Genomic DNA, 16,195 nt, shown 5'->3' with positions numbered 1-16,195 from the left:
CATTCATTGACTCAATCTTTCATTCATTCACTCACTCACTCCTTCATTCATTCATTTATTCATTCATTCACTTATTATTCATTCACTCACTCCTTCATTTCACTCATTGACTCAATGACTCCTTCATTCACTTACTCACGCCGTCATTCACTCACACACACACACACACACACACACACTCCTTAACACCTTCACTCACTCGTCATTGATTGAGTCACTGATGGATTGATGTATTGATTGATCGGTGCTCCCCCAGCACGGAGTACCACTCTCAGTACTATGAGTTCACGGGTGTGAGCAGCTGCTGGGACGTGATCCACCTGCAGCGCCTGCTGTGGGCGTCCGTGGTCCTCAACGTGGTGGGCCTGTTCCTGGGCATCGTGGCCGCCGCCATCCTGGGCGCCTACAAGGACATGGTAAGGTCACGTGCACGCTCCCGCCACGGACGCTCGCACGCCACGCCACGCCGCCCCGACCCGTGACCTCTTTGTATTTTTTCAGCGGAAGCCGACCGCCGGCGCGGCGCCCAGCCCGCCGCCGCCGCCACACATCCTGTACAACCCGGCCCAGCACATGCTGACCTACGCCGGCTTCTGCCCCTCGGGGCAGAACCTGCCCGCCTACCCCAACTACCCCGTGGCCATGCAGGTGCAGGTGCGTGGCAACGACCAGCCAACCGGGAACATATAGAACGCACGGAAACCCTTTACTGTGTTTTATTTACTGCTCAAAAAACATAAAGGGGACACTTAAACAACACAATGAAACTCTGAGTCCGTCACACTTTTGTGAAATCAAATCTGTCCACTTAGGAAGCAACATTGATTCATTTTGACTTGTTTTAAGGACATCATGTCAAATTTGGATCAGTCTGGAGTGTGTTTTTCTACTTTAATTTTGAGTCTGACCCCAAATCAAGACCACGATGGATTAATAAATTAGAATTCCGCTGATCATTTTTGCGTGATTTTGTTGTCAGTCCATTCAATGATGTAAAGAACAAAGTATTTAATAAGAATATTTCATTCAATCAGATCTAGGATGTGTTATTTTTGTATTCCCTTTATTTTTTTTAGCAGTTTATATTAAACTCGCATCGCTGTCATTGTATATTTACATTCTTTTATATCAATCTAAAGTTCAGTTTTTGAGTATATTTTGATGTATGACCATATGCATTTTATCTTTATAGAATTTATATCAAATTGATAATATTTTGTAAGTTAGTAATCAATTCTAAAATAGAAATGAGATCATACATCAATTTATTTTATACATACATTGTCCTAAGTATGCTGAAAAAAGCTATTTGTGTTTTATAGATATAATTTTGGAGTCACAGAGGTTTATGAATGAACCAATTTATGATCATTTGATAAAGATAAAATAAGGGCAATGTATATTTTACATATTTAAAATTTAGAATTGTGAGCAAATAACAGTTTATAGCTTTGGGTTCGTAGTCGTCAGTTCAATTTCCATAATAAATATTATGTAGATTTTCATAAATAACATTGAACACATGATTATACATTTGTAACGATATCATTTTTAACATTAAATACAATCATTTATGTATTCTTATATATCAAAATCCAATAAATTGGCCCAAAGGACACAGGACTCTGATGGCATGGCAGAATCTTCTCGCAGAAGACATGAATATACATACATACATATATAGATATATATATATATATCATATATGTATATGAGATGAGATGAGATGAGAGATGGGAACAACTTTATTTATCCCGAAGGAAATTGTTGCGCCAGAGTTTCATATAAAAACATAACAGTAATAGATAATAGTAGGAAGGAGGAAGAATAAGAAATACAATGAAATATAAATTGTCTTAACCGTTAACTACAAAGATTTGAACATTCCCTGCAGCTGAGGATATAATATATGATATATGAATATATATGAATATATATGAATGTATATTTATATATGATATATAAAAATCATATCTAAATATATATAATATATACTGCTCAAAAAAATAAAGGGAACACTTGAACAACACAATGTAACTCCAAGTCAATCCCACTTGTGTGAAATCATAGTGTCCACTCAGGAAGCAACACACATTCATTTGGACTTGTTTTAAGGACATTACATCAAAGTTGGATCAGCCTGGAGTTTGTTTTTACACTTTAATTTGGAGTGTGATTCCTAATCCAGACCTCCATGGGTTGATACAATTGATTTCCATGGATCATTTTGGTGTGATTTTGTTGTCAGCACATTCAACTGTGTAAAGAGCAAAGTATTTCATAAGAATATTTCATTCATTTAGATCTAGGATGTGTTTTTTAAGTGTTCCCTTTATTTTTTTGAGCAGTGTATATATATATATATGAATGTATATAACACTCATATATATGAATGTATCAGGTATTATTCCTCCTCGATTGAAATAAATGTCCTCCTCCTTCTCTTTACCTTCTCCATCATCGTCCCTCCACCTTCTTCTTCTTCTTCTTCTTCTTCCCTGCAGCCCAATGGTTTCCAGCCCCCTCTTCTGCCGGATGGCGTCCAGACGTCCACCACCTCGTGTCCCTCAGAGGAGACCCCGACCCCGCTGCCCCCCCAGCCCTCCGGCCCGCCCCCCCCGCCCCCCCAGGTCGGAGCCCAGGATCCAGGAGGCTACATGCTAACGCCCAACGCTCCCGTCCTCTACAGCTCCTCCTACGGGCCCTTCGAGAAGCCGCCCCCCTACGCCTGCTGAGCCGGGCCGCGTTCCCCCGGTTCCCCCGAGCACACGCGTGTTGGTATCTATGTAGTATGTATTCCTTGTTCTTCCATGTTATTCTGCTGGTGTAGTTTCAGTGTGTGTGTGTGTGTGTGTGTGTGTGTGTGTGTGAACTCCCTGCACATTTCAGCTGCTCCACGCAATAAAAAGGGCTTTCTCTTCAAGCGTGGAGGCGGGAGTCCGTGTTTTCTTGCAGGAGGTCTGAAAGGAGGCCGGGTTCCTCAGGTTCCTCGGGTTCTTCAGGTTCCTCGGGTTCCTCCAGGACGTCGGCGAGAAGGAAACAGTCCACACTTCTTTTCTTTGAAAATACACTTTTACTGTAGTTCTGTTTATACAACTGCTTTTATTTCTGCTTTTAAATACGACTGTCGCTGCTGAGGGCGGGGTCAAAGTCAGAGGGGAGGAGTCAACATCAGGAGAGGCGGAGTCAAAGTCAAAAGGGGCGGATCCTCTGCAGCGAGCAAACGAACGAACACACAGGAACTAAACAGGAACTTAAAAACTTGTCCACTTTCATCCAGCAAATACTGGATCAAAGGTTCCACTCATGGGGAGGAACACACACACACACACACACACACACACACACACACACACACACACACACACACACACACACACTGAAGTCACTCAGCGCCCCCATGAGGTGAAATTAAAAACATGAAATTGTCTGTTGCCATGGATCCAGATGGACCCGACCTACAGTCAGACATGACGTACAATCAGACATGACGTACCGTCAGACGAGACGTACAATCGGCCGTGGCGCACGGTCGGTTGTGACGTGCAATTGCTCGCCATGTTCGCACGTCACCTGACGCGTGGTCGCGACGCAGTCACACCTGACGTCCAGACACAGTGTACAATCGGTCGTGGCACGCGGTCAGGTGCGGTGTAGTCGGATGTGATGTACAGTCGGACGACGCGTTCACGTCACGTGACGTACAATCGCGGATGACTTACAGTCGGACGTCAAGCGTGTTTGGACGTCGCCTTATGCGTGAACATGACGTACAATTGCGCGTGACGTACAGTCGGACGTCGAGTAGAGTCGGATGTGAAGAACGGTCGGACCTGATATACAGCCGGTTGGGAAGTTCAGTGTGACGTGATGTGACGTGCAGTCGGAAGTGAAGTACAATCGCGTGTCAAGTACAGTCGGATCTGAAAAGAAGTAGAGTCGGATTTTGAAGTTCAGTGTGATGCGACGTACAGCCGGATGTTAAGTTCACTCGGACGTGAAGTACAATCGGACGTCCGGTGCGGTTGGATCTGAAGAAAAGTACAATCGGATGTCCGGTACAGTCGGACGTGAGGTTGAGGTGACCGTCGGCGGTCGGATGTGAAGTTCGGTGGGACGTGAGGTTGAGGTGACCGTCGGCGGTCCAAGCGTTTGTTGACTTGTTTTGTGAAGCAGGAACAGTCTCACTATTTACACACTCCTATTTTACAGCTCTTCCTCCTCAGCAGCCCAAGGACCGCCAGGGGGGTTCTGGAGGATGGGGGGGTTCTGGGGAGGTTCTGGTGAGTTAAAGCGTGATGGCTGGTCAGAACCCCCATAAAGAGACTCACCTGGTGGGGGGGGTGTGTGTGTGTGTGTGTGTGAGATGGTGACACTCATCCAATGTGAGCACCTGAAGAAGCTTTCTCTGGGTAGATGTTGGGTTGGGGGGGTCAGCTGATGTTTGAGGACGCGATGCAGAAATTGGACTGGTCCCAGATCAGCTGTTGGATGTGGGGGGGGTCCAGGTACAGAACCGGCCCCGACACCTTTCCGATGGCCCCCCCCCCCCCGGCCTCGGGGTCACTGCTGGGCGCCCAGCAGGGGGCAGGAGTGGGACCGGATGTCGTTGTGCTTCTGGACGGCCTGGTCCAGGTCCAGCGCCCGCCCGTTCACGCTGACCTCCATGCAGCCGCTGTACGGCGCCGACACCGGGGACCACGGCAACGGGACGTCTGCGGGGACCGGACCCATCGCCAACCGGTATGGAGGACAAAATACTTTATTACACTGTAATAACACTTCTCGGGAGATTATTACAGTGTAATAAATGTTTTTACAGCGTAACAAACTTGTGAGAGTAAAAAAACCTTGTGTTTACTCCCCTCATCCTACGAGTCAAAAATGACCCGTAAGACAATCTTTGCACAGCCCACATGGAAACATAAACAAAAAAGAAGTATCACTTTTTCGAATTATGGGGTCTCTTTAGGAAAAGTCATAAAATTTCAAGTGGGAAAAAAAATAGGTTAAGGTGTTTTTTCTACAGCTGAACATGTTAGTGGGTCACTTTTGACCCGCAAGACAACACAAGGTTAAAGACAGATGGTGTAACTTTAAATATCACAGTGTAATAAAGTTATTATGGCGTAGAAAAAGTGAAAAAAAAAATCATTAGAGTGAAAAATGTGTGTAACACAGTCGACAGGTAACAAACTCTCATTATGTCATTATGTATTTATAGATATATAAATATGAGTGTAAACTTATTACAATGTAATAAACGTGTAATACACTGTCATTACAGTGTAATAAGGCGTTAACAGCCCCGTATGTGTGTGTGTGTGTTCTGACCAGGAAGTCCTCCCAGGTAGGTGGCGGCGGGAGACATGAAGTCCACCGGCGTGTCCCGGCTGCGTCCCGGCCGTCCGTCCACCAGCAGCTCCGTCCGGTTGTCGGCGATCAGCAGGCGGATCTCGTGGGCGTCGCCGTCGCAGAGGAGGGCGGGGCAGCTCGCCACCACCTCGCCGCCCGCCGACACCAGCACCAACTGCACACCACACACACACACACACACACACGACGTCAGACGCCACGGCGGCGGCGGCGAGGAGGGGGAGCCTGAGGGGGCGGGGACTCACGTCGCTCCACTGGTCCGTCCCCGGGTTGTGATTGGACAGAGACACCGACAGGGGGACGGCGTCGGCGCCGACCAGAGAAAACAGAACGCCGATGGACGACGTCGGACGCAACGTCAGACGCACACTCAGGTTCTGAGACGCTGGGGGGAACACACACCTATGTTACTGACACACACACACTGTTTCATACTGACCACACAAACACACACTGAGACAAACGCTTAACATACAGATACCAACAGACAAACACACTGTTCAACACTGAGAACGCACACAAACACACATTGAACATACACACACACTAACACACTAACAGACACCGTGACACAAAAACACACTGAACACACACACACACTGTTTCATACTGACGACACACGCACCGACACAAACACACACTGAAAGGACACACACACACACACACACACAAACGCTTAACATACAGATACCAACATACAAACACACACTGTTTAACACTGAGAACACACACAAACACACATTGAATATACACACACACTAACACACACTATGACACAAAAACACATTGAGCACACACACACAAAGACCAACACTTAACATACACAGATACCAACACACACACAGTTTAATACTGAGAACACACACAAACACACATTGAACATACACACACTATCACACTAACACACACCGTGACACAAAAACACATTGAACACACACACACACAGTTTAATACTGAGAACACATACATAAACACAAACACACACTGAACATACACAAAAATTATCACACTAACACACACAGACACAAACACTTAACGTACACAGATACCAACAGGCAAATACACACACACACACATTGGACAGACTCATGCAGAAATATCTAAGCATGAAAACAAACACACACACACGCACCCACACACACACACTTATCATACACAGATACCAACAAAAAACACAGAGAACAAACACACACACACACACACACACACACACACACACACACACACACAAACACACACACACACACACACACTCTAAAACACAAATTGGGACACTCAGATACACAAGGTCAATCACACACACAAGTATACTGGCAAAAACACTGTGTAATACAAACACAAGGAGGTACATTGGCACACACACACACACACACTGACACAGTTTCACAAATAGACAACACATTCACCGAAACACACGTATAAGCACACACACAAACATTTCAGCACAAAAACAAACTAATACAAACACACACAGATATACTGACACACACACACACACAGAATGTTTCACAAACAGATGACACAGACAAACACAAAATAAAAGCACAACACAAACACACTCACGCTAAATGCACAAACGTAAGCAAAAGACACACACGCACTGTGACGGAGAACACACACACATACACTGATAAATGCTTCGTAAAATGAACACACACAATTATAAGTAAGACACACACACAAATAGACACTAGAGTGCGCACACATACACACAGTAAGAACAGAGAACACACTTTGAGATGCACACACACACACACACACACACACACACACCGTAGGAGATGTTGAAGAGTGCGAACCCCCCCCCAGGGTAGAAGGCCCCGGGCTCCTCGGAGGAGAAGCACTGCATGTTCTCGTTGGACCTGATGGTCTCCTGGATGGACCCGTCTTCTCCTGTCAGCCAGCGCCACTCCTTCATGCAGCCGTCCAGACGGGGGTTCACCTGTGCACACACACACACACACACACACACACACACAGCTGAAGACGCCTCCTCTGGCGAACACACACACACACACGCACACACACACACACACACCTGGTTGACGAGGCCGTCCTCCCTGAAAGGAACCCCTCCCACGGTCAGGTTGAGCTCGTGCATGCCCTTCTTCAGCGTGAACAGATCTCCGTTCACGGCGATCTTCATCACCGCCTCCCGGTCGATCTTGATGACCAGGCTCCGGCCCTGCTCCTCCACCGAGATCTGGGCGGAGAAGGAGAAGGTTGGTGTTCAGGGCGGGGTTGGGTGGAGGTCACGGGCGGCGGCGGCGGCGTCTGACCTTCCTCCACTGGCCGTCGCTGATGGTGGGGCCGCTGCTGGTGACGCGGCTGACGGCGCCGTACTTGAGCTGGAGCTCCAGCTTCCCGCGGTGCATCGCCAGCACGATCCAGGAGCTGTCCAGGTGACCCCCCGCGAAGAAGATCACGCCCTCGGGGTCGAAGGTGCGGAAGTCGAACTCGGCCGAGAACCTGCGGGGCGAAGTCGGATGACGACGACAAAGGTCACGGTGACATCGTCGCCGCGGCCTCGATTCACGACGTCGTCAAATCATGATCGCGAGACGTCATCATCACGTTTTCTTGAAATTCTATCGTCACATCCTGATGACATCACCACCGCACGCTTATGTCGTCACGTGATGGTCATCACATCCTCGTGACGTAACGTCATCACCATCCTGACTTCATGACATCATCATCACATCGCCGTCAAACCACCATCGTCGCGTCCTGATGACATCATCACCACACGCTTATGTCGTCACGTGATGATGTCATCACATTCTCGTGATGTAACGTCATCACCATCCTGACTTCATGACATCATCATCACATCGCCGTCAAACCACCATCTGAGCGTCACGATGACATCGTCACGTCCCGATGACATCATCACAACGCGCCTCCGGCCAGAGGACGAGTCACCAACACATCACATCTTCATGACATCGTGATGTCCTTACGTTGTGACGACATCATCGGCTCATGATGACCTCATGACATCCTTACATTACGATGACATCGTGACTTCATAACAATTTGACATCATGATGTCATCCAGCAGGATCCCTGTGATTGAACTTCTTCTGGTCTTTTCTTGAAGGAATGGTTCCCCCTGCAGGAGTGGCGTGCAGGAGTGGCGTGCGGGAGCGGCGGTGGCGGTCCTCTCACCCGGTTTGAATCCTGCGGCGGAAGCGCAGCCGAACCACGGGCACGCCGCTGAACATCCGGCCCAAGTAGAGCGAGCGTGAGTTCCTCCTCAGCGGCGGCGACAGACAGGGCATGATGGGCTGTCGGGGGGGGGCGGGCGGGGAAAAGGAATCGTCATGACAACGGTACGCGGCACCCGGCGCGTCCCGGCCGACGGCGGCGGCTCACCTGACAGCTGCGGAGGTCCGGGGCCAGCTTGGCGCCGCGGCGACCGTCACAGAAGCAGCGGAAGCTGCCGGGAGTGTTCAGACACTCCTCGGCGCACACCCCCGCCTCACACTCGTCCACGTCTGCGACCGAGGGGGAGAAAGAGTGAGCTGGACGGCTCCGAACACCCCCGTCTCCCCCAGAATGGTACGACCCAGGAACACTGGAAAGACGTCTGGATGGAATGCTAACAGCCCCGGGGAGGTGGTTGGTGGCCACCCATGACCTTACATGGCCATCCAGTGGACGGAGGCCTGCAGACTGGGGTCCCCTGGGGGGGGGGGGGGGGGGTGTCAGGGTTCGGAAAAGCCTGGGAAAAGAATCTCCTCCCCTGGGGGGGTCGTTTCTGCAAAGATGGCCGACATCACATCGACTGCAGCTCCAGACGGCATGTCGCCTGGGGGGGGGGGGGGGGGGGGGTCACTGCCAGACCACAACCTGCTACACAAAAACCCTCCCTCTGGTCCTGCAACCTTGGGATACAGCTGCACGGTGTGTGTGTGTGTGTGTGTGTGTGTGTGTGTGTGCGCTCACCCACGCAGCTCCTGGTCTGGTTGTCGTAGACGTAGCCGATGTCGCACAGACAGTCGAAGCCGCCCTCCTTGTTGTCACACTGGGCCGTCCCACACACTCCGGGGTCCTCACACTCGTCCACATCTTCACACACACACACAGAGCGAGGTGAGAGGGTGACACACACACACACACACACATTAGTGTCTGATAAGGACTCATTGTAGAAGAACCAGCTGGAAAAACATTTCAGCTGACTTTTAAAAACAACTTAAGCTTCATCTTTTCCAAAACAGGTTCTGTTTTTTTCCAACCGAGTGTTTGGGAGTGGGGCAGGAAGTGTGTGTTTGTGTGTGTGTGGGGGAGGCAGGCAACCTCCCACAGACAGTTGTTTACATGTTAAAAAAGAAAAAAAAAAACTTTCTTCTCCTCAGAATGGATCAGTCTAATCTCCGGAGACCCCGGATTCTGCTGATTCTAATGGACGGGTCTAATCTCATGGGGTTCTGCAGCTCCAGGAGCCGAGACGTTCAGTCCACCATGTACTAATATGAGGTGATGACACACACACACACACACACACGTGCACGGTGCCTGGCGTTCGTACCGTGACACATGTGGCGTCCCATCAGCATGTACCCGGGGCGGCAGGCGCAGCGGTAACTGCCCATGGTGTTGTTGCACTCGTGGTCGCAGCCCCCGTTCCTCTTGCTGCACTCGTCCACATCTGCAGACGGGAGGGAGGAAGGTGGAGAAACATCAGGACGACAAAACCCACGCCGTGGGAGTTTAACGCCCCCGTTCCCCGATGTGGTTAATGTCTGGAGCGGGAGGTTAGAGAAGCGGCGAGCGGTTCCGCTCCGCCTTTGGAACAACTGACGGCCGACGTCATGGCGGCCCGTGGCTCCGGGCGCCGCCGCCCCGTGTTTGGGGAGGCCGGTCGTCAAGTGGAAAAGGCCCGGCGCCGAGGGATCCGCCTGGCTCGCCGCCCGCGGTCGCAGGAAGGTGGCGCCGTGAGTCACAGTGGAAACGTGCGGAACCCCCCCCCGTATGTGTGTGTGTTATATTTCCACATCCACAGATGAGACCTCTGAAGCTTCTCGCTGTGACTTCAACGACCTTCTCACGGGTAAAGCAGTAATAACACAGCAGTTTTTCCTTTCAAGGAAACAAGGAGATGTGAAAGTATAGAAATATATTTAAATCTCATCCCTCTGTTCATGAGGGCAGGCTGACATCAGCGAGAAGATGAAGCTCCAGGGATGACGTGTGTGTGTGTGTGTGTGTGTGTGTGTGTGGGGGCGGGGGGTTAATTAACTAGAACATCAATCTGTGAGGTGATGTGTAGAAACAGCTCCAGGAAGTGACTCAGGAAGGTGGCGTGAAGCCTGGAGATGGAGATGTCACCTTCTACCCCCCCCCCGGTCCCAGTCCCGGTCCCGGTCCTGGTCCCGGTCCCGCCCCCGGCGGCGAGAAAGACGAGCACCTTTCTCGCAGCGCCCCCCCGTCCAGCCGGTGAAGCAGTGGCACAGGAAGTCCCCCTTCTTGTCCTCGCAGCGCACCGTCCCTCTGGCGTTGCACGGCGACGGCGAGCACTGGTCCGGGATATCTGTGAGGGAACACCATGGGAACCGGAGTCAAGGGACGTGATGAAGGTCACCCCGCCTCCCGCCTCCCCCCCTCCCGCGGCCGGCGGGCGGCGGTATAAATAGCCTTTTGCCGGCTGAGCTCTTCTCCCAGAGGTTGCGTCCGCCCCCTGCCCTGGCTCCGCCCCCTGCCCTGGCTCCGCCCCCTGCCCTGGCTCCGCCCCCTGGGACCCGTGTCAGGGAGCGCACGTTCACGTCCTCCCTCCTCACGGTTTCCATTTCCCAGCACTTTCACGGCGCCCGACAAGTCCGGGCATGTCGGAGCGGCCGGGTTCAGGGAGTGTACGGCGGGAAAAACAGCTACGCCTTCTCACATTGCTACCACAGACGGGGGGGGGGGGGGTCCCACTTCCTGTCACACACCAGAGGTCGTGTATGTGTGTGTGTGTGTGTGTGTGTGTGTGTGCACAAACATACCTGAAATGAATGCATGTGTAAGTAGACACACATCAACACACACACACACCTGTATGAACACACATGTAAATGTGTCTGTACGTATAGAAAGGCACACACATGTACATGAATATCAATGTAAACACGTGCACATTAATATACATCAATGCACACACACATGCAAATGGATTTATATATGTGCATAAAAAGTATATATAAACATAAGGACACACACAGATGCAATTATGCAGCATATTTACATAAACACACACACCTGTATATACACACATGCAGATGCATATATAGGCATAGTAAGTAACATAAGTAGACACACACACACACACACACACACACACACACACACACACACACACACACACACACACATGCCCAGATATGAACGTCTATGTAGAGACGTGCACATTAATATACATCAACAAACCTGTCTACAGACACACACACACACACGCAAAAAGATATATGTTATAAAGTAACATAGACACACACACACAATCATATCTAATTAGAGACATGCACGTCGATACACATCACCACACACACACTTGTGTGTAGATGCACACACATGCAAATAGATATATATATATATATCTATAAAAAGTGACATAAGTAGACACATGCACGCAATAAGAGACGTGCACATTAACATACATCACCACACGTGCACAAACACATACGAATGTGTGTATGTGTATAAACACACATGAATGGACATTTACACTGACACACACATGCACCTGTATGTGTATGTGCACAGATATACACACATGCAAAAATGTGTCATTGTGCATGAATATACACTAACACACACACACACCTATATATGCATATATGAATACATACATAACAAACACACACACACCTAATGACTCCATCATGGTGGCATTAAATTTCAGTAAATAGAATTCTGCTGTCCTTCTGTGACCTCAGAGACCCTCCATAGTGGGTGTAGTGGGAAGTATGAGGTGTGTAGTGGGGAGTGTGGGGTGTGTAGTGTGGGGTGTGTAGTGTGGGGTGTGTAGTGTGGGGTGTGTAGAAGGGGGTGCAGATAAAGTTGTGCTGTATCTTTAAAGGCCTCGGTGCAGCAGCTGAGTCATGGAATCCACCCCCCCCCCCAGGTGTCCTGATGCAGCAGAATCTGTGGGCTCTGCTTACGTCAGAACCCCCCCACACACACACACACACACACGCACACACACAAGTCACTCCCTGCTGCAGTCACGCAGGAGGTGTGTGTGGTGGTGGTGGGGGTGCTGGTTAGCGTGCAGCTCCCACTCCACACCCGAGTTCTGGATGTGGGTTTTGGTGCAGTACCAGGCCTGGTGGTGGTGTGTGTGTGTGTGTGTGTGTGGTGGTGGGGCTGGTGCAGGGATGCTGCAGTGCAGCCGCCCCCCCCGCGGATAACTGCCCCTCCCCGGGTCAGAACTCTGGATACTGCTTGGTAATACTTCCTACTAGTACTTCTTATGTCGGAAATACTGCATACTATGTTTGCTGCAGTCCATTTCCACACATTTCTTTTTTTTTTTTAAAATACATTCATTGTTCTTTTACAACGCATGGATTAAACATCATCAGCTGATCAGAGATCAGTCGCCTAGGAAACATCATCTTCTCCATCTTTGCTACTGGCCAGTTCCCTTCAGGGGTCGCCACAGCCAATCACCTGCCTCCGTTGGACCCGCGGCCAATTATCTGCCTGTCTGACCCGCAGCCAATCACCTGCCTCTATCTGACCCGCAGCCAATCACCTGCCTCCGTCTGATCCACTTCCTCTCGACCTCCTGCCTGGCAGCTTCCTTCTCTCCATCCCTCCTCTGTCCATGTCCAAACCATCTCAGTGTGACCTTCTGTCCCTCTGATGGACTCCATCCTCCTCACTCCACATCTTCTCGACCTCCGAGGCAGACAACATGGCTGCTCTCCGCCCGTTACCCCGGCAACGCTGAGATTCTACAGCGACCGGAGGAGGTGTTCTTTTCCTCCACACCTTCTCTAACCCCTGAAGGTCAAGCTGGGAAAACACAGGAGGTGGGTTGATGTCTGGACACTTACTGTGGACGCAGGTGACCAGGTCCTGTTTCTTCAGCTCAGAGTCACCAAACTTATCCATGCAAGCTTTGATAGGAGAGAAGTTATTACACTGTTATTACGCTGTTATTACGCTGTTATTACACTGTTAAAAATGTGAGCTGGAATCATCTGAATGGTGACTTACTGATGTACTTGGGGTAGAAGTAGTCCTGAAGAGGGAGAAGGAAAGAGGGTCGTGAAGGTGCAGAATCACAGTGTAAACATGAACATGGTGGTGTAAACATGATGGAGGAAGTTTCCATCCACACACACTCACATAAACACACACACACCAACATTCTGTGTGGTGAGGAACCTCCATCTGGAGATGAGTTTGCGGTTTCTGTCTGATCCGTGCACGCCTGTGTGCGCCCGTCCTGAAGGGCGCGGCCCGTCCGCCGGGGGCTGCCGGAGGATTCTCTGCATTCCTGGTGGAAGCAGCATCCTCGGCACGCCACGCCACATCTCGGCCAGGAGGGCGTGGAGAAGGTGGAGAAGGTGGAGAAGGTGGAGGTGGAGCAGCTCCACAAGGTGGACTGGACTCCAGAACTAAAAGGTAGCGGAGTTGAACTTCAACCTCTTATCGCTGAGCAGTCGAGGCCGGAGATGAACGCCGGGCAGAGTCCGGGAAGCCGACGGCGTGTTGCTAGGGGCGACGGCGAGGACGCACCCGCCCGGCCGAGCCGCGGCGAGGGAAACTGCCGAGTCAGAGCCGGAGCGGCGGCCATGAATAATGCAGCCGGAGTGAGACGGCAGCTTTGTGTCACGACACGGCAGGACACGCACAGAGGAGCCATTCTGCATCGGGACCGGTGGGGGCGGAGCCTGCCGCGGGGAGGGGCGGAGCCTGACACGGGGAAGGGGCGGAGCCCGGCCCGGAATCCCCTCCTCCGCCCGACCCGGACTCAACTCGCCCCCCCGTAACCCCGCCTCTCTCCCCGACCGCTAGTCTGAGTCACGGCGTCACAACATATGGCCCACATATGGGGGTTACCATGGAAACGCCGGTTCCACGACGCCACTTCTACAGAACGGCGGCGGTCGGGGCGGTGACATCACCCCGAGACGTCCGAGCGCCCCCCCCTTTCTATTTATAGGTCCTGGGCGGGGGTTCACACGGCGCTAATCTCACCAAGGATTAGCTTTGTTGGTAAACATGGGGGGGGCATTAGTGGGGCCCCGTGCACGCGTGTGCACGAAGTGCAGGCATGCACGCCCAGAAGGGGGGTGTGCACGTGAGCTCCAGGTCGAGCCGGGGGACCCCAACCAGGAGGGTTCAAAGTGTGTGTGTGTGTGTGTGTGTGTGTGTGTGTGTGAAGACTGAGCCAGGCAGAGGAACGGTCACAACACACAGACGTCACGTGACGTGCGCGCCGCCATTACGGTCGACATGTATGTAAACAACCAACGGTGCGCGTGGTCACATGGTCCGGGATTTCTCGCGACGAGGTCATATCTGGGTCACCTGACCTGGCGCGCCGGACCCCGAACCCGGACCCAGACCGGGACCGGGACTTTACCCCCCCCCCCCCCTCCCCGGTGGACTCACGGTCTCCGGGTCGTTCTCGAACACCTCGCGGGCCTCCTCCTTGGAGCAGCGCTCCTCCACGCACTCCCGCTCCAGGTGGCCCTGCTTGGTCTCCTCGAAGACCTGGTTGGCGCGCCGGGGTCTGCTCAGGAACTGGCTGGCCTCGTGGGGGGGCAGCGAGACTGACACACACACACACACACACACACACACACACACACACACACACAGAGTTCCTTTTAATGACGACAATCATCTGGGTGTGTGTGTGTGTTTTCTCTCCCCCCCCCCTCCATTAGCGGCTGCAGGTCCGAGCTAGCCTGCGAGCTAGCCGCCTAGCATTGCGCGTGTACTTACTGCCGTGTGTGAAGCGCGCGAGCAGCATGATCAGCAGCGCGCCCGAGCGGAGGCGCCGGCGCATGTTCACGCGCATGGTTCGGGCGCGTGTGGGAGCGTCGTCCCGGTCCGGTCCCGCGCTCCTCCGCGTCCTCCCGCACCGGAAGCCGCAGGTACGTTCAGGTGCCTCGGCCGCGAACCGTCCGCGGGGTTCCAGTCGCTCTCCGAGCCGCTCCGCCGCCGGTTCCGGTTCCGGTCCCGGTCCTCCGCCGCCGTTTCAGCGCGTCCCCATCGCGGTGCGCGTTCCCCGGTTCATCCGTGCCGTCCGGACCGTCTGCCGCCGCCGCCGCCGCGGGAGGGGGAGTCACTCCGGGAGGTGCGTTCAGGAGCTGGAGGCGATGCGGGCTCCCGGTCTCCCCGCCCCCTGCGCCCTCCCACCGATGACGACCTCGGGGGGGGGGGAGGATTATAAATACGAGCCCTTCGCTGACCCCGATTCCTGCGAGTGGAGCTCAAAAATCCGAGGGTACGTGAACGCAGCACGATCGGCACCGGCCCGAAGGTGACTGCGGCTCCGGTTCACGGAAAAACGGGGCGCTGAACGCACCGGCCGGAGGGGGGCGCCGCTGTGCGCCTCCCCCGGGACCTTCTAAGCTCCACGAACACTCACGACACGGGAAACTGCAGAACCCAGGTGTTCCGAGCCCTTTGCGGAGGAGGAACCTGTCCATCAAGCTGAGGGTGCAGGTTCCACTCACTAACTAGAACGATACGTCAGAAAAATTCATGTTCTTCTCGATCTCTTCTAGGATGTTCTCACGATCATGTCCTGGGTATGCTCAAATCTTTGTACCTAAGACCTTGACAATTTATACACTGCTGAAAAAAATAA

At 52.0% G+C, this 16,195-nt stretch overlaps 2 protein-coding genes across 2 annotated transcripts in view; one reads left to right on the top strand and one right to left on the bottom strand.

The window, feature by feature from the left end:
- The window catches only part of tmem255b (transmembrane protein 255B), a 12,285-nt gene extending 9,550 nt beyond the window's left edge, over positions 1-2,735 (top strand). The window contains exons 7-9 of the mRNA XM_086177828.1: positions 257-416; positions 502-654; positions 2,505-2,735. Coding sequence (XP_086033954.1) covers positions 257-416; positions 502-654; positions 2,505-2,735 — 544 coding nt within the window. The remainder of the gene's footprint in view (positions 1-256; positions 417-501; positions 655-2,504) is intronic.
- Positions 2,736-3,053: 318 nt separating this feature from the next.
- gas6 (growth arrest-specific 6) lies at positions 3,054-15,678 on the bottom strand. Its single transcript, XM_086144414.1, has 15 exons — positions 15,325-15,678; positions 14,989-15,149; positions 13,585-13,609; positions 13,422-13,484; positions 10,793-10,915; positions 9,914-10,033; positions 9,328-9,450; positions 8,755-8,876; positions 8,548-8,666; positions 7,656-7,845; positions 7,415-7,579; positions 7,150-7,318; positions 5,622-5,761; positions 5,335-5,530; positions 3,054-4,715 (listed from the first exon to the last, which is right to left on the bottom strand). Exons 1-15 carry the CDS (start codon positions 15,398-15,400, stop codon positions 4,564-4,566), a joined length of 1,944 nt encoding a protein of 647 aa, XP_086000540.1. The 5' UTR covers positions 15,401-15,678; the 3' UTR covers positions 3,054-4,563.
- Positions 15,679-16,195: the final 517 nt, after the last annotated feature.

This window comes from Fistularia commersonii, chromosome 3 (genome assembly GCF_037954325.1).
Source record: "Fistularia commersonii isolate RoL2024-O1a breed Wild chromosome 3, RoL_Fcom_v1.0, whole genome shotgun sequence".
Taxonomy (NCBI): domain Eukaryota; kingdom Metazoa; phylum Chordata; class Actinopteri; order Syngnathiformes; family Fistulariidae; genus Fistularia; species Fistularia commersonii.
This window is presented reverse-complemented; position numbering and strand designations above follow the sequence as displayed.

What these genes read in the sequence shown, in the direction of transcription:
- gas6 (XM_086144414.1), bottom strand. Translation starts at nt 15,400, where the DNA reads ATGCGCGTGAACATGCGCCGGCGCCTCCGCTCGGGCGCGCTGCTGATC. An exon ending in CTTCTACCCCAAGTACATCA is followed by an intron (nt 13,485 to 13,584) that starts GTAAGTCACCAT and finishes CTCCTATCAAAG; the next exon opens with CTTGCATGGATAAGTTTGGT. An exon ending in CTACCTGGGAGGACTTCCTG is followed by an intron (nt 4,716 to 5,334) that starts GTCAGAACACAC and finishes CGGTCCCCGCAG; the next exon opens with ACGTCCCGTTGCCGTGGTCC.